Raw genomic sequence first — 23744 nt, 5'->3', positions numbered from 1 at the left:
CAAATTATCTTTGATTTGGCTATTGAGAGCCTCTTCAGGCTGGTGTTATGTGTCTTTTTTGTCTGTCTCCATCCTTTTTTGAACACTTCTTGCTTTCTGACAGAAGAACCTTTTCCAAACTTAAGCCCTTACTACCTAATGGCCCTTGAGGGTTTTGTGTCTGGCTGGATTAACTGTTCCTGCCCAGTCTGGATCAGCCCTTTCTCTAAGAAGTCCCTGGTTCCTTTTAGTGAAGGATAGTATTTAGATATCAGTATCTGAGCCCCAGGTGTGCTGTGGGGGTATCACTCCTCCTGGGCCTTCTCAGTGGACAGAGGTAGGAAATGTATGTATATGTACAGTTGACCCTTGAACAATGTGGGTCAGCTTATTTGGTCAATCCCTTTATATGTGATCAGTCCCCTGTTTCTGCCACCACCCTCTCTCCCTTGGGCCCTCTCTCCTTCTCATCTCATGCCTCAGGCATCGTCACCTCTGCCCCAGGATGCCCTGAATTTTCCTGTTGGGACATCTCTCCTTACGAATGTCCTCCTCACCCTGCCTGGGCTCTGACCACCCACACACTGAGCCATCACGCCTCCATGCCAGGGCACCAGATGCTTACTTTGCTTCACCACACCTAATGACTGTTGGACTGAATTCTTCAGGAGGGGAAGTCTGGAAAGAGAAAGGCATTATTTTTAATAATTTGGTAATCTTGCCATTTTCAGTGTACTTTGCTATTTAAAGGGCTCTTGTTTCCCATTTTTTTGTAAAATGAAAATGCCCTTTTGTCTTTACTCTTATTTTTGAGTATTTTTTATGTGCCAAGCACTATGCTGGGTACAGGAGACAAAAAAGTGAAACAAAATAGACACAGTGCCACTCCTTCTGGAACTTGTTCTGCAATTACTCTAAATTCTCATTCATGTATTGGGGGTCTTCAGTATTCAGAAGGTTTCACTTTAACCTACTTGTGACAGCACTGTAAATTAACTGAGTGAAGTCAATGATTTTGAAATCTATATAATCAACTTATGCATCCGAAGAGTCTTCTGATAATATTTCTGAAAAGATTGTCTCAGTTCATATATTTTACAGAACGTTTAGTCTATAAAATGATAGCTAATCTTAGGGCAGTGTAAAAAGACACGTCAGAAGTCTTGACAATATACATGTAGACCCTTTGTTTCTTTCTTTCTTTTTTTTTTTTTGGTGGCTGGCCCATACAAGGATCCGAACCCTTGACCTTGTTGTTATGACACTGGGGTGAATGTTGCACATTTCTTTTACTGAGATATAATTAACCTACAAGAAAAGGCATAGATGTTGTTTTTTTTGTTTGATGATTTTTGACAATTCTGTACACCTGTGTAACTGCCATTCAAAACAGGAAGACTTTTTTTTTTTCAAATAGTCCAATCTCACTGGAGTTTCAGCTGCTGGGGTTCAGTTAGCTTGCCCTCCATTTGTGCTGTTGTGTGTTCTGTGTGCAGCTTCACTCCCTGCAGACTAGCAAGAAATCTTCCCCAGATTGAGAGTTTTTCATACTGCATCTTCAGTACCCTGGTTGTCCAGTAACTGGCAACCAGCAAGAGACTCAGAAATGGTCACTTTGAAGGTGTATGTCTGATAGTGAGTTTCATTTTCTCATGGCTCTTTATTCACAGGGGTTTATGCATTTTCCTGGGGCGAGGAGTAGAGCTTTTGTGTCTAGGGCATGTGACTAAGGAATGATGAGTGTGTGGTTTCCTGCTCCTGTTCGTCAGCCATGGAGGCCCTGATCCTGTGTGCATGCGTGTTAGCAGTGGTGAGAGCCTTCATTTACTGTTTGCTATGTGGTGGTCACAGTGTTGAGTGCTTTGCAAACAGTGTTTCCTTTCACCTTCACAATCCCAAGGACTTCCTTTATTATCCCTGTTTTACAAATGAGGAAGGTAAGGTATAGAACGCTGGCACTTGTCCAAATCTCATTCCAAATATAGTAAAGGACAGGGCAGGATTAAAACCCAGATCTGCCCATCTCATAACGGCTACCTCTGAAGATACTTGAGGATCTTGGGAAGGAGAACTGATCCCTGAAGGAGAGTGGCCCCCATCTCCTGGTTTGTGACCCACCATTTCATCAGAGACTTTGTTCTCTTGGCAGAAGCCTTCAGGCAGCAGTGTTTTCCGGCAACAGTCTATTGAGGACAAGGAGGATAAGCCACCCCCGAGGCAGAAGTTCATCCAGTCAGAGATGTCAGAGGCCGTGGAACGAGCCCGAAAGCGCCGGGAAGAGGAGGAGCGCCGAGCCCGGGAAGAGAGGTTGGCTGCCTGTGCAGCTAAACTCAAACAGCTGGACCAAAAGTGTAAGCAGGCCCAGAAGGCGAGCGAGGCCCAGAAGCAGGTGGAGAAGGAAGTCCCCCGGTCTCCAGGCACTGAGAAGGCCTCCCCACAGGAGAACGGCCCTGCTGCCCGCAAAGGTAAGAGGTGGGCCCTCATCCCACCAACTGGAAGCCCTGGGCTTTTGTCATCCGTTTATTTCACCTCCCTTACTTCTTAGCAGAACCTGTGGCTGAATACTTGGTTATGTGGGGGAGCATCAGTTGTCAAGAGTTTAGGTCTGGGGGTGAAAAAAAGGACTGGCCAGTTAGCTCTCTTGGTTTAGAGCATAGCCTTGAAACGTCAAGGTCATGGGTTTGGATCCCCAAATCAGCCAGCCACCAAAAAAACAGAGTGTTAGCCTGATTCTATTTCAACTTCTTGAACTCGCTGATGAGCACCTTATGTCTGTGGAGCCTTTTTCTTCATCTGTAAAATGGGATGAATAGTATGTGCCTGTCAGCATGCTGTGGGACCACGTGAGATGTACATAAAGCACTTTACACAGTTTCTAGCATATAGAAAACATGCATGTGCTTGCTGATCATACTGATTTTTGTCATCATCACAATTATCACTATTATCATCACTACCACTGCTCAACCAAAGATACACATGCTAGAGGACTCTAATAAAAGCACAGGATCCTTTTATGTGGAATGAAAAGAGGCCCGCCTGCTTATTGTAATACATTTTTCCTGGCATGAGTTCTAGAAGAAGTGGGACACCTGGCTGTGAATGACACACTGGACAGTGCTGTGTATTGGAGAGTGTTACAGCTTTTTAAAGGATATGATCAGCTATATTCACTGTAATTTTCTTGAGTCAACTTAAATCAACTCTTGTTAGGAGATAAGGGCCCAGTGTTAGTTCAGTCCCTGAAAATGTCTTAGGTGGGGGTCTGATTGGCCATAAGTGCACTGGTCAGATCACCAAGGACCACAGTGAAGGTCTGAGTGAAGACTGTGCCGGTCTCACGGTACTCACGAGGTGGGGCAGTGGGGGATTGCGTGGAGCTTCTTCTACTTGACAGGAACTGTCTTAAGTACATGACGTGGATTATGTCATCTGATTATCACACAAGCCCTGTGGGGTGGGCACAGCTGTTATCCTGTTTACAGATGAAGCATCGGGAACAAGAGGCTAAACACATGCCCAGGTCACAGAACCTTCGGTGCATTGAATTCATACTGTTCGGATGATGGGTGGGTGAGCCATCACCGAGTTTGTAGCTGCTTTCTGAGTTACCAGAGTCCTTTTTAATAAAACCTGTTCCACCAGGAATCAGATCCAAGCCCTGCCCCTGACTGTGACCTCGGGCAGTTCACCTAATCTCTCATCCCTTAGTTTTCTCATCTCTGAAGTGATGGTAGACAAAGCCTCCTCGCGGCATTGTGTGGGAATCCATGAGCTTGCAAGTGGAGCCTGTGACATGGTGCCAGCGGTCATGGATGTGAAGAGTAGCTGTGGAATGGAAGTGCCAGCAAGAGGAAGCCCTTGCTATTAAGTACTTGGCCAGCTCAGCTTCTGGGAGCTCACTGTGGTGTTTCTCTGCTTGCTTGTTCTCTAGGCTCCCCAGAATTCCCTGTCCAGGAAGACCCCACCACGTTCTCAGAAGAGGCACCCACAGCTTCCCCAGCTGTGGCTCCGAGCAGCAGCAGCAGCAGTGAGGAAGAGGCCAGGGAGGCTGGGTCCCCTGCGCAGGAGTTCAGCAAGTATCAGAAGTCACTCCCTCCCCGATTCCAGCGCCAGCAGCAGCAGCAGCAGCAGCAGCAGCAGCAGCAGCAGCAGGTAAACAGATAAGACATTCAGCAGGTTATTAGGAACAGCCCTGACTCCTGAGCAAATGGTTCTCTCTCCCCTGCCCCCTGCTCCCTGCCCTCTCTGGCTAAAACAAAACAAAGCAAAACACGCTTATGTGTCCCAATCACCAGCAGGGATGTCAGGAATTGCACCTCAAACTTATGACCTTGGCAGTTCAGCATGGCCATTATTTATTTCTCCCGGTGATAGAGGGCCTCTGTGGTTGTGGTTTATTGATATTGTTTTCTAATACTGGTAAGGAAAAGACTTGGTGGTGTGTGCACTGAGCTCTAGTTCAGATGGAAGAGTGGTTTTTCATTTCAGAGCAGCATGCCTTGGACATTTTTTAGACCATAGTGGACCCTGCCCTAGGGTCCTCTCAAAGCATAAGGAAGGCCTGTAAGCTGTAAGCAAGAGATGTGTCCGCTTTGGGTTAAGGATGTAGGTTTGTAGGTGTCAAGTCGGACAGCTGTAGGTTCCCATCATAATGGTGCTACTTTACTATTTGTGTGTGGCCTTAAATAGGTCAGCTGTGCTCCTCAAGCCTGTGTTTCTTCAAGTGTGAACCAGGAAGAAAGGAAGAGCAACCGTCTCTCAGCAAGCAGGGAAGGCTTTATGTGGCAATACTTGTAAACCAGTTCATCTGTATCATCATCACTGGCATTTTATAAACCTTAAACGGGACCTACTTTTTGCCCCAACAAAAGTCATGTGGACAGTGGCTGTGATAATCCCAGTCATATGTAGTCCTGGTAATCTCACCCAGCTGGACGCATGTGTCAGCCATTGTTCTGCTGCTTAGAGTGGTGACGAAGGAGCAGAGTTGGCAGCACTGAGGAATAGTGCATTTTGGTGGGAACCCAAGATGACACACAGACATTACTGAGTGCATGCCCAGCAATAGGCGTATAGTAAGCTATTAATATTAACTGCCCTGCAGAAACAAGCCAAGGTCTTAAGCTTTTTCTCAATATCTTGTTTAATTTCCTTGAAAACTTTTACCCCAGCTTCCTCTTCTTTGGGCTCCTAGGAAACATTCCAGGGGCTCCATTAATTGTGCTTTTATAGCACTGCTGTATAAGTGAGTGCTACACAGTTACTCGTGGGCCAGGTAGAATTACTGATTGGGGAGTTACTGGGGCCAAATACAGCAGTAACAGTTGCTCAGGCTAAGTCCTTGTGGGGGTCAGGGGAGGCAGTGATTCCTCCTGAAGAATAGAAAGGAAGCCTGGAGGCACCAGGGCAGCCTGTCTGGTCAGATTCCCTGGGGACCCAGGCTCTGGACAGGAGGAGGAGCTGTGGGCTGGGGACTAGCAGCCTCTGTGTGGGCTGGGGATGTGAGTGACACATCTGTTGGTTGATGAGTGCTACGTACTGAGTGCTCCTGAAGGTACTATGCAGGCCACTGGAACTGTCTAGGAATCCAGCCCAGGAGGAGCTGCAACTGCCGGGCTGCCTGGCCAGCCTTTTCGTTTGCAGAAGGGAAGTGTGTGTGCGGGAGGCTTCTTAGGAAGGTTGTCCTCAGAACCTGACTCAGCACTTGAGTCCTGTGGGAGGAACGCTGGTCGGGATCACTTATGAAGTCAGCACCAGATGTCACCAGTGGGATGGAGCCAGGTCTGAAATGAACCCACTGTAGTCAAGGCCTTTGTTTTGAATATTTCTTTTTCTTTTTTCTTTTTTTTTTTTAAAGATGACTGGTAAGGGGATCTTAACCCTTGACTTGGTGTTGTCAGCACCACACTCAGCCAGTGAGCGAACCGGCCATCCGTATATGGGATCCGAACCCGGGGCCTTGGTGTTATCAGCACCGCACTCTCCCGAGTGAGCCACGGGCCGGCCCTGTTTTGAATATTTCATTGATGCTTATGTTCATCCGTTCGTGCAGCAGGTGTTCTGTGTACCAAGTTTGGTGCTGGGGGCTAGGAGATCACTGTGAACTAGGTGTGCACAGACTCTTGTGATTCTCCGAGGGAGACCAGCAACAAACTGTTCATTGCTACAGAGGGGAACTAGCAGTTCTATGGGAGCAGGGAACAGGGACCTGGTTTCTTGTAGAGGGTATGACAAGCTCCCCAGAGGAAGTGTTTTTTAAGCTGGAAACGTTGGTTTAGGGATGGAGGGAAGAGGAGCTCACCAGAGGACCCAGTTACCATGGCTTGAAATGGGCAGGCAGGGATATGTGGAGCAGAGAGTAGAGGGCATCGTGTTAGTTGAAGCGGGAGAGGCAGATTGGGCAAGATCCTGCAGGACCCTGTAGGTCACCTGTAGCAGTGTGGGATTCAGACCGTTAGGCAGAGGACAGAGGAGAACCACTGTTGTTTTGAAGAGCTCTTCTGAAGCTCGGGGCCAAACTAATGAGGAGTGTGTGGAGATCACTCCGGTTGAGTGCAGAGAATGTATTTAAAAGGACAGGAGGGAGGAGGGAAAAGATGGTGACCGTCCTCGGGTGGTGGCTATAGAGAAGGAGAAAAGTGGTCGGCGTCCACAGATTCCTTGGGAGGCATGCTGTACCGTTGGTCAGTGCTAAGGGAGTGTTTGATCTAAATGAAAACCTAGCCTGTCTTGAGTAGCACAGGTGCGTGTTGGCCCCTGCTGTGATAATGGCATAACTGTTCATGTATCCTTGGACCAGCCCGAAAGCTGCCATACACCGGGCCTCCCCTTTGAGCTGCTGCCATTCCTTCCCTCCTTGGTGTTCTGTTCTGGGTGGGCTTTCTGCTGGAAAGTGGTACGAGTGTGTATGAGGGTGGCGTCTCTGCCCCGCTGTGCCTGTCTAACCGGGTCTCTCTGCCTGGTCAGGAGCAGCTGTACAAGATGCAGCCCTGGCAGCCGGTGTACCCGCCACCGTCCCACCCGCAGCGCACCTTCTACCCGCACCATCCCCAGATGCTCGGCTTTGATCCCCGGTGGATGATGATGCCTTCCTACATGGACCCACGAATCACAGCCGCTCGGACCCCCGTGGACTTTTACCCCTCAGCCCTCCATCCTTCAGGTAAGAGTGGTGGTCTGGTGGGTACATGCCTGCAGAGCCCAGGATAGCATGGTGGCTGTGCATGTCACCTCAAGAGTTAGACAGGCCCCCCGCATTCCAGTCTGGCCTCTTTTGTCAAATCATATGACTGGCCTGGATTTTCACTTCCTCATTGGCTAAGTGAAGGTACAATAATAGTTCCTGTCATAAAGAATTGTTGGGAAGACTCATTAAGATCATGCATTATAAATTGCATTAATTAATTTTTAGATTTCTGCTGTGTCATTTTGTCCCTCTTTCCATTCTTAACATTCTTTGTGCCTTCTCTCCTCTTTTTTTTCCCTCGTTTATTCTTTCCCAGTGTTTGCCTAATGGCTTTTTTAAAATCAGTTTTGAGGTTTCTTTATCCCTCTGTCCTATTTATTTGGATTTTATTTAATTAGTTTCATTTTTTTCACCTCATTTTTTTCTATTTCATTTGAAATAATTCTGTTCTTGTTCTGACTAATAGTGTTGGATGCTTTCTTCATTAATTTCTGACTTTTAAGATTAAGATTATTTTTATGGTGTTAATTTCTCATGTAGCTGCTTTGCGGTCAGATAATATGGTCTGTACAATATAGACCGGGGTCAGCAAACTTTTTTTATGAAATAGGACAGATAATAAGTAATTTATTTATTTTTTTATTTATTTTTGACCGGTAAGGGGATCGTAACACTTGGCTTGGTGTTGTCCACACCACGCTCAGCCAGTGAGCCAACCGGCCATCCCTATATAGGATCCGAACCCGCGCCGCACTCTCCCGAGTGAGCCATGGGGCCGGCCCCTGATAATAAGTATTTTAGGCTTTGATCAACTACTCTGTTTTGCTGTTGTAGGACAAAAAGAGCTAGGGACAGTAGTAAATGAATGAACATGGTGGTTTTCTTGTAAAATTTTTTCTACAGAAATAAGCGACAGGCCACATTTTGTCCTAGGGCCTTAGTTTGCTGACCAACTCTCAATCTAGATTGCTTGACATTTGTTGAGATTGGCTTTGTAGGCTATTACGTGGTCTTCTCTTTTTAAACATTCTGTATTTGCCTGAAAAGAATGTAGACCATTAAATTGAGCTTGCTAATTGTGTTATGCAAATATCTATATTATTATGATTTTTTATCCACTTGGTTAATTACTGTGTTAAAATCTCCCACTATGGGGCCGAGCCCGTGGCGCACTTGGTAGAGTGCTGCGCTGGGAGCACGGCGACGCTCCCGCCGCGGGTTCGGATCCTATATAGGACTGACCAGTGCACTCACTGGCTGAGTGCCGGTCACGAAAAAAAGACAAAAAAAAAAAAAAAAAAAAAAAAATCTCCCACTATGATTGTAGATTTGTCATATCTTCCTTGTAAGCCGTCAATTTTTGCTTTATATATTTGAAGGCATACAGGTGTGGAATTACTACATCTTGTTCTTTCTATCATTATGTAGTACCCTTGCTATCATTAATAATACTTTTTGTCCTTACAACCTACCTTCTCTGATAGTAATATAATTATTCCAGTTTTCTTTTGATTAGTATTATCTGATATCTTTTGTTTCAGCCTTTTACTGTTATCTTCTCTGAGCCCGTTATTTTTTTGGAATGTATCGTTGTATCTACAAGACGTGTATGGTTTTCCCCACTCTGAATATCACTGAGTTTTAATTGCCAAAGCTAGTCCTTTTAGATTTATTGGGATTCTTATATTTAGAGTTATCCTATTTCATGTATTCTGTTTATCTTTTTTTATGCTTTTGTTTTTCTTTCCTACCTTTTCTTGGGTTAAATTTTCCTGTTCTTTTTGGTTCTGTTTCCCTCTTCTTCATTTTATTTCTGTATATTAGTGGTTACATTAAAATTCTAACACGCACCCTTGACTTAGCAAAGGCTAATCAGTATCTTTTCCCTTCAACTGAACTCTGGTTACCTCCTCCATCAGTCTTACTTTGCGATTTTTGCCTACAATTTCAGTTCTTCCTTGTTTTTATGCCCACCAAATAGGTGATTATTATTTTTGTTGTTTTAGTCAGTCTGTGCTTGTTAAGATTTGCCTGTGTGTTTACCAGTTTCTTTGCTGATTTTTCCTTCTTTTATCCTGTTTCTTCCATTTGGGTTCAGTTAATTCTTCATGAGATACATTCTTCTGTTCTTCAGGAAATTTTTTTGACAGCAGATTATCTTTGTCTAAAAAGTATTTCACCCTTTTGAGTGGTAGTGTAGCTGGGTATAGAAATCTAGATTGGCAGTTATTTTCTTTCAGTACTGTGACGATAGCATTCCATTTTCTTCTTGATCCTAGTGCTGTTAAAAGTGTGATTCATTTCTGGGTAATCTTTGTTTTCTCTGGCTGATTTTAAAATCTTCTCAGTGTTCTATAGTTCTGTCTCAATATGTTATGTCTATATCTGTATTTTATCCTACTTAGAACTCCTTGTGCTTGAATCTAAGGATGTGTATCTTTCATCACTTCTGGATAATTCTCTTCTGACTATACATCAAATATTACCTCTTCCCTCTTTTTTTTAATCCTTTCTTTCTAGGACTTCCACTAGGTTTATTGTTTACCTTCTCATTCTGTCTTCAAGTATCTTAATTGACAGAAAACATGAAAAGAGCTTATCTCTCTTTCCCGTTTACTTTCTCTCTCTGTATCTAATCTGCTTTTTTACTGTCTAGTGGTTTTTAATTTCAGTGACTATATATTTTTATTACTAGAATTTGTCAAATCTGGTTTTTTATTTTCTATTTTCCTCAAATTTTTAATTTGTTCTTTTATGCTTTTAATAATTTTAAACTTAATCTTCTAGTGTTTAACAGATTGTTCTGTTATCTGAAGTTCTTAGGGAGGTATCTAATCCTGAAGACTCATCGTGAACTCATGGTGGATTTCTTTCCATTTCTGGAATTCTGAATTATGAGTTCAGTTTCAATGGAGTTTTATCTGTGGAGATCCAGTATGGTTTGAGTTGAAGGTCTGTCTCTGCAGCGTGGTTTTATATTTTCGTCTGCCAGCCTAGACCCATCTTTTATGTTAAATGGGAGGTTTCTGGACCATTCTGGGAAGTAGAAATCTGAACTCTTCCCCATCCTGGGCAGGCCAAGACAGACAAACTTCGTAGTCAGTTCCCTTGTACTAAAGAGCACATATTTTTCTAACGTGCCTTTGGAGGGTGTAGCCCTCTGAGGGTCTTTATTTTAAGCAGCGTCTCAGTTACAGTTCCCTGCCTTGTACAGAAAGGCCTCATCCCCTGTCCTGAGAGGATGTTAAAGACCAAGTCCACAGGTTTCTACTACTAACAAATGTTCTGTCCTCGCTCCCCTCCAGGGAGACCAGCACACAGACCTGTGGCTGTGCTTTTCACCTGCCAGGGGATTTCCCATTTTCTTATGAACACGGCTCTACAAGAAAAATACTTGATGTATTCTGTCCAGCATTTTCTTGGCAAAAAGTGTTTGTGGCAGGAGGTTTTTTCCGATAATAAGGACTGTCACATTGCCAGAAACAAGGCCCTGTACGTGCCTCAAAATAAACGCTTAATAAATGGCATGTGATTTTAGAGTTCTCAGGGATCCCGGCCACCACCTGAGTCAGACTGACTTCGTATTGTAGTCGTGTGTCAGTAGCTTCTGGACAAAGCATTCTACAGCTACAGGAAGGCATAAAGCCACTGGCCTGGTGTAGAACCATTTTCCCAGCCAGACTATCTCCGCTTAAAAGATGGACACAGCAAAGTTTTTGGCTTCTTACAAGCTTTGTGAAGAGAGTGAGAGTATAGTATTTGAAAAATCAGAACTTTTTCTTCCTGCAGACCTTTAGTATCATCTGCACCAACCCTCGTTTGATAGACATGGAGAGGCCGGGGAGGGGCGTGATCCGTTCAGTTTCCCCAGCTAGTTACATGTATTTGCCCCAAGATGTCACCATATCCTAAACCACTCGGGCAGGTTAACAGTTTATCAGTATTTTTGTGTTGTGCCGCCATCCTACACTCCTCACCCAGTTCCCCCACACAAAAATGTGGTGTGTTGTTGTCAATTTCAGGGTTAGAAATGACAGGAAATAAAACTAAAAGCCCATTCTAAATCTTTCAAGGATTTTGAATGGGGTAAATGCTAACTCATTGTTCCACCTATGCTCTCTGGTGTATAGTTCATCTCCTTTGTGTCTGTGCTAAAATCCTTTCAATCATCTCTTCTTAGACAGAAATTCTCATTGCAAATTGACCAGCCCACTCTAGCCTTCTGGCCGACATTGTTGAACTCCCTAATTTGATATTTCTGGTTTTCATTTGCCGGTTTTATGTACCCTTCAACACAGGGGTTTTTAATCCAAGAACTAAGATTGGACATTAGCAGTCTTTTAACAGGTCACATTGCATACATGTGTGCCTCAAATGTTCTCAGGAAAGACTCAGAACCCCGTGGTGTTTATGTGAGTGGAGAACTGTGTCCATGTGACAGTCAGGGTGACTGTTGTCTGCTATGAGCCTGTGGTTCACCCTGAGATTGCAGCAGGGCTTCCTGAATGACATAACATAGATTAGTTCTGTGCCTTCCTTAGGATTGATGAAACCTATGATGCCCCAAGATTCCCTCAACGGGACTGGCTGTCGCTCTGAGGACCAGAACTGCGTGCCCCCACTCCAAGAAAGAAAAGTGACCACCATCGATCCAGCCCCTGTATGGAGCCCCGAGGGCTACATGGCATTGCAGAGCAAGGGCTACTCTCTCCCCCACCTGAAGTCAAATGACACTTTGGCTGTGGACATGCATGTCAGGTGAGATGCCCTGCCACTGAAGGAAGACCTCCAAGTCCTGAGAAGGCCCTGGAAAGAGGCACTATCCCAGGAGACACTGCCCAGGGCAGATGGGCTCTTTTGAAGGGACTTCCAGTGCCCTCTGGGGAAGGAGAGTTGAGGAGGAATGCTTGGATGCTTTGTGTGAGAGGCTCTTTTCTGATGGTGGGACTGAAGGCAGAGGAGAAATCCCAGGGTTGCTAAACCTCAGACACAGGGCAAAGGGATGGGGGCCTTGCAGGGCAGGTGGGGTCAAGAGTGTAGGTCTTGGCTCATTCTTGCAAAAGTAAACAAAGCTAGTCCTGCCATCCCAGTGCCCCAGATGCTTCCGGACTCCCAGGCTCCACAGCTTGTTCTTTGAACCAGAGGATCGCCCAGCTCCTCTCTGTCTCCAGGGTGGCACGCTGAGTCCACCTGGCAGCCGCCACGTTCTTCACTCTTTCGGACTCCAGGGGCCACAGGCCAATCCATGGCCCAGCAGCTCTCAGACATGTTTACAGATAGAGCAAATGTTGGTGCTTATGTTTTTTCTTTCTTTAAAAAAACTTTTTTTTTTTTAAAAAAAAAAACTAAGCTCTGTGTTCAGCATGGAAACCAGGAACCAGGCTCCAATCACATTGACTGATTTTTCTGGTTCCTTTTCAGGAATGAAAGCTCTTACTCTGCCTCAGCCGGAAGGTCAGGGGGTGTAAGTGCCCAGCGCGATCTCTTTGAGGAGAGAGGGGAGGAGTACTTGAGTGCTTTTGACAAGAAGGCCCAAGCAGACTTTGACAGCTGTATCTCTTCTCAAAGAATAGGCCAGGAGCTTTTGTTTCCACCCCAAGAAAATGTTCAGGAAGCAGGTTCTGCTGGGGGTCACACCCAAAACCTCAGGTGTTCCCCATTGGAGCCTGACTTTGTTCCAGATGAGAAAAAGACAGAATATGGCAATTGGGACATGAGCCATCAGCCAAAGGCCACCAACACAGACAACAGTGTTGAGCAGGAAGCACCCCAGGAGGAGCCGTCCTTTAATGCCTCCTCCTGGGAGAAGGAAGGGAGCCCCAACAAACAGCTGCCCTCGGAGACCGAGTGGACACGTGAGCCACAGAGCTCCAGCAGCCAGCAGCAGGAGCAGCCGAGCAAGACACGGAGGTCGGGGCCTATCAAGAAACCAGTCCTAAAAGCCCTCAAGGTGGAAGATAAGGAGAAGGAGCTAGAAAAGATTAAGCAGGAGCTAGGGGAGGAGAGCACCCGCCTGACCAAGGATAAAGAGCTGATTTGCAAGGCAGAAAAGGACGAGGACGAAGAGAATGATCCCACCCTGGCCAACTCCTCCCCTCCTGCTATGGAAGACAAGGGCTCTGCCCACGCTGGTTTTGGCCATGAGACCAACAAGTTTGAAGAGGACGAGAAGCCTGACAAAGGCTGGGAGACCAGACTGTCACGAGAGTCCAGTGCCATTCCCCCAACAAAGAGAAACAACTGGATCTTTATTGATGAGGAACAGGCCTTTGGGGGCAGAGGGCAGGCCCGGAGTCGGGGCCGTGGTTTCAGAGAGTTTACTTTTCGGGGTCGGCCGGCTGGCGGAAATGGAAGTGGCATGTGTGGCGGGGCGGTCCTTGGGGCCCGCGGCATCTACAGTAGCAGCCAGCGTGGCAGCCGAGCCCGGGGACTGCGAGAGTTCCCCCAGCCGGACGACTGTCCCAGAGCCAAGCCCCGGCGGAGAATTGCCAGCGAGACCCACAGTGAGGGCTCAGAGTATGAAGAACTGCCCAAGCGGCGTCGGCAGCGGGGCTCCGAGAATGGGAATGAGGGCTCACTCCTGGAGAGGGAGGAGAGTGCCCCGAAGAAAGGCGACTTCAAAGATTCCTGGCGGTCCAACAAGGTGTACCCTGAGGACCACAACAGTCTGGATGGGAAGAGCCGAGGCCCTCGGGCCTTTGGGCGAGCCCTGCCGCCCCGCCTAAGCAACTGCGGCTATGGGCGGAGAACCTTCATCTCCAAAGAGTCGCCCCACTGGCAGAACAGGAGTCCAGGCAGCTCCTGGCAGGAGTACGGCTCCCCCGACCTGTGCGGGTCCCGGCGGTCCACGGACAGAGACTATATCCCAGACTCCTACAGACACTCTGACTCGTTTGGTGGCAGGGGCTTCGAGGATAGCCGCTTAGAGGACAAGAGGTCCTTCTTCCAAGATGACCATGTGGCAGATTCTGAAAATGCAGAGAACAGGCCCTTCAGGAGAAGGCGCCCCCCGCGCCAAGATAAGCCCCCTCGCTTCAGGCGACTCCGACAAGAGCGTGAATCCTCGGGCCTGTGGGGACCTGAGGAGGAGCCCCACCTGCTGGCAAGTCAGTGGCCAGGCAGGTCCAAACTCTGTCCTGGGGACAAGAGCGGCGCCATGGGGCGTAGGTCCCCCGAGCTTTCCTACCAGAACTCATCCGATCATGCCAACGAGGAGTGGGAGACGGCCTCTGAGAGCAGTGATTTCAGCGAGCGGCGGGAGCGCCGAGAAGGCCATGTGGCTGAGCCTGACTCCCAGGTGGATGGTGGCCTGTCTGGGGCCAGTTTGGGTGAGAAGAAGGAGCTGGCCAAGAGGAGCTTCTCCAGTCAGAGACCCCTGGTTGACAGACAGAGCCGAAAGCTGGAGCCGGGAGGGTTTGGGGAGAAACCCATTAGGCCAGGTGGTGGTGAAACTTCCCCCCGCTATGAGAGCCAACAGAATGGGACGCCTTTGAAAGCCAAAAGGTAAAGCCAGAGCACCCTCAGGTCCTTGTCGTTGTTGTTGTCCTGTCGTGCAGCAGCACTGATCTCATGCATGCCCGCCTGCCTTTGGCCACCGCGTGGGAGCGTCCCCATCACTCGCTCTTGCATCGCTTGTCTGTTTTCTCTTGTGCTGTTCTGTGGTTGTGTTGTGGCTTGATAAAACTGCAACTAGAGTCCCCCTCAGTGGCCCTCTTGCGGCCGCTGTCCCAGCTCTTGTCCTAAAAGTTTAGCCTCTATGTATCCTTGGAGCCCTGCTGAGGGGCCACTGCAACAAGGGCATTGCCTGGGCGTTGGAGCCTGGCGAGAACTGCTTAGTGCACCAGATTCCCCTGCTCCAGAGCTGCTGCCAGGCAGTGTCTCAGTGCGGCATTGCTGGCCTTCTGGCGGCATGGAGGTGGCCCTTCCCCAAGCGGCTCTGCTTCTTGGTAGTGAAGAGACACCACTGTGGGGGTGGCTGCCTTGTCGTGGCTGGAGCTGGCAGGAGCAAAGGGCAGCAGGCTGCCTGAGGCCCAATGAGCATCTCCTCTCTGGACTTAGAGGCTTTTAGGTGCATGGTATGTGCTCAGTGTCAGCTCACTGCCCACAGGCTGCCCCATATCAGGCAAAGCTTGCATGTTTAGCCAGGGTCTACCAATTGTGCAGAGTCCGTGCCTCAGATAGTGGGGTGTGCTGGGGCCCACCCTGCCCTCAAAGCATCCTGAGAAAGGTTGTGGTTCCCCTCTTTTTCCCCTTAGAATTGGGGCACAGAAACAGCCACTGGAGGACCCAGATTCTTTCAGCTGCCAGTCTAGCCTAGCTCTCCAGGCCCCAGACACTGAGCCCTGGATTTTCTGCTGATTTCTGCCCCCAGAGCCTTGCAGCAGGGTGAGGCCCAGGCCTCCTGTGGTCAGTGTCCTGAGTAAGAACAGAGAGGTCAGCAGCTCTGTTCTAAGTGCATTCCCTCTTCCTCTTACCTTCTGGCAGTCTGCTGCATTTAGCATTCAGTGGGGAGGAACAGAAGTGCTGAGCCTGGGCAGGGGTTGGAAAGAGCAGCTTTCCCCATAAGCAGGTAGGGTCTGCTCAGGCAGTGCTGCTGGGGTGATCTTCCATGTGGGTTAGCACATGATGGCTCTGTTGCTGGTGTCGGTGGAAGGACATGGACCTAGATTAGGGTCCTGTGTTTGTGTGCGGGCTGTGTGCATATGCAGGTGTTTTCTTATCTCTCCTTCCCCAGCCTTTGGTTGTTTCTGAGTTGACAAGATCCTCTTTTCTTTGTAGGTCCCCAGACGAGGCCTTGCCTGGAGGTCTTGGTAGCTGCAGCAGTGGGAGCGGCCACTCACCCTACACCCTGGAGCGGGCAGCCCATGCCAGTGCTGACATTCCTGAAGCTTCCAGTAAGAAGGCAGAGAAGGAGGCCAAGTTGACTGCTCAGCGGGCAAGTGAACAGGGAGAGACCATGAAGCAGTTTGACCTGAACTATGGAAGTGAGTTTGCTCACCTTCACCTGCAGGGGGCATCCGGGCAAAGCAGAGTGCCACAGCAGAGTGCCAGGCCCTTCACAGGATGTGTTAGCTCCTGAGAACTATGCTGGGGCTGCCCTGGGCTAAGCTCTGGGGCTGCAGTGATGAGCAGAAGAGAGGATTCCTGCTTTCGTGCTGCTCACAGCCTTATTGAATCCCTATAGAGCTCTACAGCTTTCTGGTTTTAAGGAGAGGAAGCCTGAGGCCCAGAGAGGTGCAGTGGTATGTCCAAGGTCACACAGCTGGTTAGGAGCAGAGCTGAGATTTAAGTGTGCCGATGCCTCGTTGGTTTGAGACAACGATGTATTAGCTCAGAGAGGGCATGAGAAGGCTGCAGAAATCTTGTCCAGGTTGCTGTAAACCCTGGCGAGTGTGCTGCAGCTCCTTGGCATCGTTGAGCCAGGTGATTCCTAGGCGCTCTGTGCTGAGTCTGTTCTTAGACATCAGGTGCCTATTGAGTTGGGTTATTCTTGCCTTCTGATGAATGGAAACACTATCCCTTCTCGTGAAATCTTGGTTCAGATGCCGTCATTGACAATTGCGGGTCCAGCCCTGGGGAGGAGAGTGAGGTGGGCTCTGTGGTGGGTGAAGGCTTCATCGAAGTCCTGACCAAGAAGCAGCGCCGCCTGCTGGAGGAGGAGAGACGAAAGAAGGAGCAAGCCGCACAGGTAGGGGCGTGAGGCCAGGAGGGAGTGGGGACAGGAGGGCTGCTGCTTCCCAAGGAGCCAGTGCCAGAAGGATGACAGCGTCCTGAGCAAAGCCCAGGCAGAAGAGAGGGGAAAAGGACCATTCACTAAGCAGGCATTACCTCCCAGTGCCTACTGTCACTGTAGCCCTGTGGGAGTTGACACTAGCGTATGGAGGAATAAACTGAGCCACAAAGAAGGTGACTTGTCTAGAGTGAAAGTAGCTAGAATGTGGCCAAGCCAGGATTCAGTCCACTATCAGCCTCCTGAGCCTGAGCCCATCCTCCCTACACCCCGCTCTGGCCTGAGTGGAGTGAGATTCCTCTTGCTGGGGTCGTGCGTGTCAAGACCCTGCACTAAAGCAGAGTTGGGGCTGGTTGCTGCACAGACCACAGTCCACCGGCCTATTAGCTCTCTCCTGGGTGTGGACCAGTTGGCATTGTAGTTCACCCTGTGGTGAGGTCTTGGGAGCCCACGCGAGCCAAGAAGCATCTCTGTAGCAGTTTCAGGTGGTGTGATTTTGGTGCCCAGGATACTTCTCCTGGGGAGAATTTGTCATTCTTTATGCCTCAGGCTAAACTACATCACCTTTTTTTTTTTTCTTCCTTAGGTTCCTGTCAAAGGTCGAGGTCTTTCCTCCCGTATTCCTCCTCGATTTGCTAAAAAGCAAAACAACTTGTGTCTGGAGCAAGGTGACGTGACCGTGCCTGGCAATAGCCTGGGCACCGAGATCTGGGAGAGTAGCAGCCCAGGTGAGAGAGGGTTGTTGGACTCAGCTGCTTGGCCCGAGATTGAATCACAAACCCAGTCTCCGGGGAATATCCTGCTTTTGAGCCGTGTGTATAGATGGAGCAGTGCCTGTATCTTGGGCTCCTCTGCTGAGCCAGAATGTGGAATGCCATCTTAGTGCTGTTTGCTACTGCAGCCCCTGAACATATATAAAATTTTCCTTACCTAAAAGTTGGTGGAAGAGCCAAGTATCCAGTACTCCCAGTGATCACAGGGAAGGGGCAGCCCTGTGAGTTGAGGTCGCTCAGGGGAGTTGGATTGGCACTCTGTCCGTGTCAGGCTTCCTTTCTTCTCACCTTGTGGAAGAGCAGCAAAGAACTGGCAGGAGGCCAGCAGGGCATGGAAGCTCTCTTGCCCTCACTGCGTGCCCTTCCCTGTGCAGGAAGGGGGTTCTGTAAGCTCTTCCCTAAACACTCTCTTAAGCAAACAAGAGAGTAAGGCATACCTTACTTTTTGGAAAATTTATTTCCCTGAAAGAAAATTTATTTTAAATTTTATATTCAATGCCATTTTTCTGGTAACTTTCATTTTAAAATACAAAACCATTTTAATAGAGCAGATTCTTCCTGAATTGCCTACTCTGGATGCGGCCCTGCATTATGAGCCCTCAGATAACATAGAAGAATAAAACGAGGCCATTTGACATCTTGTGGGGGGCAGGGCGGAACCTAGAGAGATCATCTATTTTCAGCTTATTTTTATACAAAGTGAAGTGACTTGATGCTAGGGCCGCATGATAAACACCCAAAAGCTGGGATCTGGGCCTTGGTTATTTCAGTGTTACCACACAGCCTCTGGGCCTTGGTTATTTCAGTGTTACCACACAGCCTGTCCTCATGTTCCTGGTGAAAACCTCGGTTCCAGTACATTGCAAAATAACATTAGACAGCACTCAACTCCGTTTGGTAGAGTATGTGAGTGATGACTGTTGCAGTGTAAACGTTCAGAAGTGCCCTCCTGCCAGATCGGTTTGGCTGTGCGCAGTAGACTGAAGCATATCCTCCTTTTCTCCCAGGATTCTTTGGTTGCTCAGACTAGGGGTCTAGGGATGGTTCAGAAGGCCCCTGGACTATAAAATAGCATGTAAAGTTTGGTGTGCATAGACATTTTTCTGGACTCAGGGTTTTGTTGAATTCTCAGAGCAGTCATGAGCTAACAAGATTTGAGTAATACCCTTTGGATCTTTCAAAGACTTCATAGAAGCTGCCAACTTTGAGGAATAAATAGTTGGCTTAAGTGAAAGAAAGCATCAATACAGCAGGGGTAGATAGAGAATTCAAACAGGTGGGCCAAAAATTGCAGTGTATTTATTATAGCACATAATTGATGACATACTGAGAAATGTGTGTTGTAATCTGTCTGAGGACTTTGGAAAGTTGGGTATAGCTATCAGACCAGCTCCTGTGCATCACATCTGTTCACTAATGTGTCATTTGTGGGGGTGGGGGCAGTTAGGGGAATTGGATTTCTGTAAGCTGTACCTGTGCTTGTTTTTAAAAGCCCATAAATTCAGACTGGTGTTCCTCTTTGCCCTGACTCTGTCTTCTCCCTCTGGCAGCCCTCCCTGTGCAGGCCTCAGCCAGTGACTCCTGGCGGAAAGCCGTCACTGCCTTCAGCACCGAGCCTGGCTCCACCGAGGTGAGTGTGGCCGCCACGTGTGTGCTGCTCAGGCGCTGCATGTGTGGCAGGACCATCTGTGTGGCAGCTGGCCCCAGGCCTCTGCCACAGCAGCCGTTTCCACAGGCGCTGGCTTGTCACTGGTCTTCATTCTTGATTTCTGGTCTGTGTGTGGTGCCTGCATGAGCGGGAGAAAGAAACCCACCCTGGGTTGTGAGAGGGATTGAGTGAGGGCCTCCTCAGGACTGGTCTTGGTGGACGCTCAGTCTGGTTTGGGTCACAAGTGAACTGACTTTGGTAGTCTTGGTCAAGGGCCCACAGAGAAGCTCATGGCCATGAGCTTGAGTAGGGTTGGTGCATTTGGCCATGTGTAAGTTGTCAGGCACCATCAGTAGGTCAGGATCAAGATCAGGACAGGAGTTCGTAAGGGGCAGGTGGTTGGGGGAGATTGTCTTAGTCCCACATGCGATCTCATTTTCTAGAGGATTGCATTTTGGAGTTTGGGGTCAGGGCTCTAACCCATTTTGTGCTCTGCACAGCAGGGTTTTAAGAGCAGCCAGGGAGATAGTGGCGTTGACTTGAGTGCCGAGTCTCGGGAGTCGTCTGCGACCTCCTCCCAGCGCAGCTCCCCATATGGTACTATGAAACCAGAGGAGATGAATGGGCCCGGCCTGGCAGAACCCAAGGCCGACAGCCACAAGGAGCAGGCTCAGAAGCAATCTGAGCAGAAGGTAACCTGGAATTCCCCTCACAGTGGCCAGGGCGGAAGGTGCTGTTGTCTTGTCTTCTCCAATTTCCAGGACACTTAGAAGCTAGAGATGGGGGTCATTCCAGTCTGTGTGTCTCAGCCTCTCTGCTTTTCCATCAAGGATTCAGAACAAGGCTCAGGACAGAACAAGGAACACAGACCAGGACCCATCGGCAATGAGCGTTCTCTGAAAAACAGAAAGGGCTCGGAGGGGGCCGAGCGGCTACAAGGGGCCGTCGTCCCGCCTGTTAACGGGGTAGAGATTCACGTGGACTCCGTGCTGCCTGTGCCACCCATTGAATTTGGAGTCAATCCAAAAGTGAGGCTTTGATTTGTTTCCTTCTTCTTTTGCTTTGTTTTTGTTTTTTTGTTTTGGTGCTTGGAAAGGCAGGGGTTTAGATAGGTTTGTCTCCTAGAAAGAGCAGGAAGATGGGAGCTGAGTGCAGTTCTGGGGCAAGTGCAGAGGCGTGGAGTCACGAATGGGGCAGGTGCTGGTGAATCGCCTATAGATGGCCTTCCTAGCACTGGCCAGGCTTTCAGACCAAGCGGGCCAGTGATCTTCCCTGTCTCAATCTGACCACTAGGGGCAGTGGGCAGGGACAGAGGAGCGAGGATGGATTCCGTCCTTGTGTGCCATCAGGAAACATCTGGCCACCTTGCTCAGGTGTGGCTCTGGTGAACGCTGCTTAGTAGAGTTTTGAGTCTCGGGGACTGATCACATTAATGTGTGCCTCTGGGGAAAGGTGACCAGGAGGATGTCAGTGGTCTGTGTGCCCTTTTTTTCAGGACTCCGATTTCAGCTTGCCGCCTGGTTCTGCCCCAGGTCCTGCAGGGAATCCAGTTGTCAAACTCCAGGACGCCTTGGCCAGTAATGTAAGTCTGCACTTCCACCTCCAGCTCTGCTTGTCTACCTGTCGCTGGCAGGCCCTGAGTGAAAGGAGAGATGACACATTGTCTGGAGTCAGGGACTCAGGGTGTAAGTTGTGACTCAGTCTTTAGCCAACTCTGTGTCCTTCGGCAAGTTGCTTAAATGTTTCACACTTAGGTTTTGTGACTGCCAGTGGGGAAAATATAATTCCTAAGGTCAAGTTTATTTGGCTTTCTTTTATTCTGCAGTGCTCCTTTGTGCTAGATGCAGGCTGAACCTGGTACAGACTGTCTTTTCTATGGCCAACTGAAGTAGGGGGGCCTCGTCTGAAGGCCCTGCCTGCACCACTTGGAGTTCCTTGCATTCTATGCTCTCAGTCTGTTGTGGTCAGCAGACCTCCTCACCCTTCACCAGGGACTCAAGAGCAGGGAGATGCATCAGTTGTGGGCCACTCCTGGACACAGCCAGGGCTGTCACAGTGACATTTCTGTTCACTGCTCTGTCCTCATAGCCTGGTGGAGTCAGTGCTCAGTAGATAGGCTGAATGAATCATTTGGGTGGCATCTCCCAGAGGGTTTCAAGGAACATCATTGCTGCAGAATGTTGACAGGTATAGAATGAAGAACAAGTCTGTGGTCACATGTGAAAATGGTGGGCTAAATAAGTGGCTTCACTCTGAGATGCCTCAGAGTTGCTGTAATGTGCGTATGGGCACCTGGGTGCAAGAGAGTCTAGCTGTAGCATTTCCAGCCTTTGTTACTAGGGATCTTTTTTTTTTCCCATAGTTTTCTGAGGGGCTGAGTGACAGCCATGGCCTTTCTCTGTCCGGACTTGGGTATCTCCATGCCAGGAGTCAGGTGCCTGCTGAACCAGGTGCTTGCGTGCTGGCAGCCAGTCCATTTTTATGTTGGTGGGACTGACTATCCTGTCTGGAGGGCTCCATGCAGTGTGGGTGTGGAAGGGGCTCTCCATGGACTTCTATAGAGGAAACTGATGAAGGCCACCATATAGAGGATATAAGTTATGGTCTGGAGTACATAGCCAAACATGAAGATGCAACGTGGACAAGCCGTCTGGTTTACCCTGCCCATTTGTGTTCCATGGTTTCCTTTTTCCCCCTCTCCAGGCAGGGTTAACACAGAGTATTCCCATCCTCCGGCGGGATCATCACATCCAGAGGGCCATCGGCCTCTCCCCCATGTCCTTCCCCACTGCTGACCTCACTCTGAAGGTAACACCAGCCCTGAGCTGTCAAGGGCCTGCGCGGTGCTTTAGCTTGTGGAGAGGCAGGAGGGAGGAGTCGCCACCCCCGAAGCTTAGCTTCGTACTGTCCACTGCCACCCTGGGAGTAACTTGTCATCCTTCCCCCTCCCTTGCTTCCAAAGATGGAGTCTGCGCGCAAGGCTTGGGAAAACTCCCCCAGTTTGCCGGAGCAGAGCTCTCCAGGAGGCACTGGCTCAGGCATCCAGCCTCCGTCCTCTGCAGGTGCCTCCAACGGGGTCAACTACAGCTCCTTCGGTGGCGTGTCCATGCCACCCATGCCTGTGGCTTCTGTGGCACCTTCTGCTTCTATGCCAGGTAGAGCATCCCCTGAGCCAAGCCTCAGGGCCTTCTCCATTCATTACTGAGAGAGCATTGGGTTACTGGCCACCTCCATGCCTTGCTGAAGGGGCATGTAGAAGTAGCAATTTGTTTTTAGGCCGGGTGGTCACAGCTTCTCATGTTCCTGCTTCCCTACACTGGGAGTCAGGGCTGTGGGACCGTGGCGAGGCTCTACCACGTCCTAGAGAGAGGAGAGGAGTGAGCACACACTTGGCTTTGAGTCGGACCTGGGTCCCATGCCAGTGCTATGCCACCTCTGCCAGCGAGCTGCTCCCTCTCTGAACTGCACCTTCCTCCTCTGTAAAATAAAACGGGGGTGAAGGTGATGCTCCAGGGGTAGGTGCGCCTGTGGGCGAGCTCTTACCTGGAGGATGCTTTGTATCATCTGAGCCCTCAATGAGTGGTAGCTTTTTGTACCCTTAGTGTCACGTCCTTGCCACTGTGTTGGGGCCCCAAGGGAGAGCATGGGGATTTTGGGGGCCCAGCTGCCAAAGTCTCAGTGATGTAATTCCAATAGATCCTTCTGACCCTCCACTGTGGACTCAATAGCAGGGAGATGAGGAGGATGGTGACTGAGAGACCTAGGCAGCCCTCAGTTCGAGTAGAATACCTCCCCCCTCCTCCTTGCCCGGCCTAGTATCCAGGGCAGTTGGAGAGTGGTTAAGTGGGAAAAGTGGGCCTGATGTGCAGCCTCCCAGCTCCCTGGGGTGCATGCCAGGTGTGCTGGGAGTGGGCACGTGTTGCAGAAGCCAGACACCAAGCAGCCTCTGCACCCACCCTCTTCACCCCCACCAAGTCCCCTGGGAAGAGTGGACGTGTGGAATGTCCCCCTAAAGGGACGTTCAGAAACAGTAAGACTTGATCCTTTTCTACTTCCTCTCGGGTTCTCTTTCCAGGCAACCACCTCCCACCTCTGTACCTGGACGGCCATGTGTTTGCAAGTCAGCCCCGGCTGGTTCCACAAACAATACCTCAGCAGCAGAGTTACCAACAGGTGACAGCAAGCCAGGTGGCCTGGTGTGGGGAGGGGAGGTGCAGCACAAGGCACAATTACTTTTCTTCATTTATTTTGTTCATTGTCTGTCTTGCTTTCTGTATCCTTCACATGCGATGCCCAGCACCTGGCACATAATGGCAGCCAGAAAATATTTACTGAATGAGTAAACAAGAGACAAGGGATAAAAGTGGAGTTAAATGCTCCAGACTCTGCTTAATTTTCCTTTCTCAAAGTTCTCTTTCCTGTATC

The 23744-nt window shown here is 49.2% G+C and overlaps 1 protein-coding gene and 1 non-coding gene across 12 annotated transcripts in view; both read left to right on the top strand.

Moving 5' to 3' along the window:
• PRRC2B (proline rich coiled-coil 2B) overlaps positions 1 to 23744 on the top strand; it is an 87084-nt gene that overhangs the window by 49857 nt on the left and 13483 nt on the right. For 7 of the 11 annotated variants that reach the window (XM_063081935.1, XM_063081934.1, XM_063081930.1 and 4 more), the window contains exons 12-26: positions 2129 to 2444; positions 3914 to 4134; positions 6949 to 7144; positions 11710 to 11926; positions 12590 to 14671; positions 15947 to 16152; positions 16711 to 16856; positions 17485 to 17626; positions 19222 to 19301; positions 19820 to 20011; positions 20150 to 20347; positions 20815 to 20901; positions 22023 to 22127; positions 22282 to 22474; positions 23395 to 23492. In XM_063081935.1, coding sequence (XP_062938005.1) covers positions 2129 to 2444; positions 3914 to 4134; positions 6949 to 7144; positions 11710 to 11926; positions 12590 to 14671; positions 15947 to 16152; positions 16711 to 16856; positions 17485 to 17626; positions 19222 to 19301; positions 19820 to 20011; positions 20150 to 20347; positions 20815 to 20901; positions 22023 to 22127; positions 22282 to 22474; positions 23395 to 23492 — 4479 coding nt within the window. The remainder of the gene's footprint in view (positions 1 to 2128; positions 2445 to 3913; positions 4135 to 6948; positions 7145 to 11709; positions 11927 to 12589; positions 14672 to 15946; positions 16153 to 16710; positions 16857 to 17484; positions 17627 to 19221; positions 19302 to 19819; positions 20012 to 20149; positions 20348 to 20814; positions 20902 to 22022; positions 22128 to 22281; positions 22475 to 23394; positions 23493 to 23744) is intronic. The other 4 variants (XM_063081933.1, XM_063081931.1, XM_063081938.1 and 1 more) reach the window with 2 other exon arrangements.
• LOC134366315 (small nucleolar RNA SNORD62) lies at positions 22993 to 23078 on the top strand. Its single transcript, XR_010022293.1, has one exon. It is a non-coding gene; the product is annotated as a small nucleolar RNA SNORD62 (small nucleolar RNA).

Source organism: Cynocephalus volans, chromosome 17, assembly GCF_027409185.1.
Source record: "Cynocephalus volans isolate mCynVol1 chromosome 17, mCynVol1.pri, whole genome shotgun sequence".
NCBI lineage: Eukaryota > Metazoa > Chordata > Mammalia > Dermoptera > Cynocephalidae > Cynocephalus > Cynocephalus volans.
This window is presented reverse-complemented; position numbering and strand designations above follow the sequence as displayed.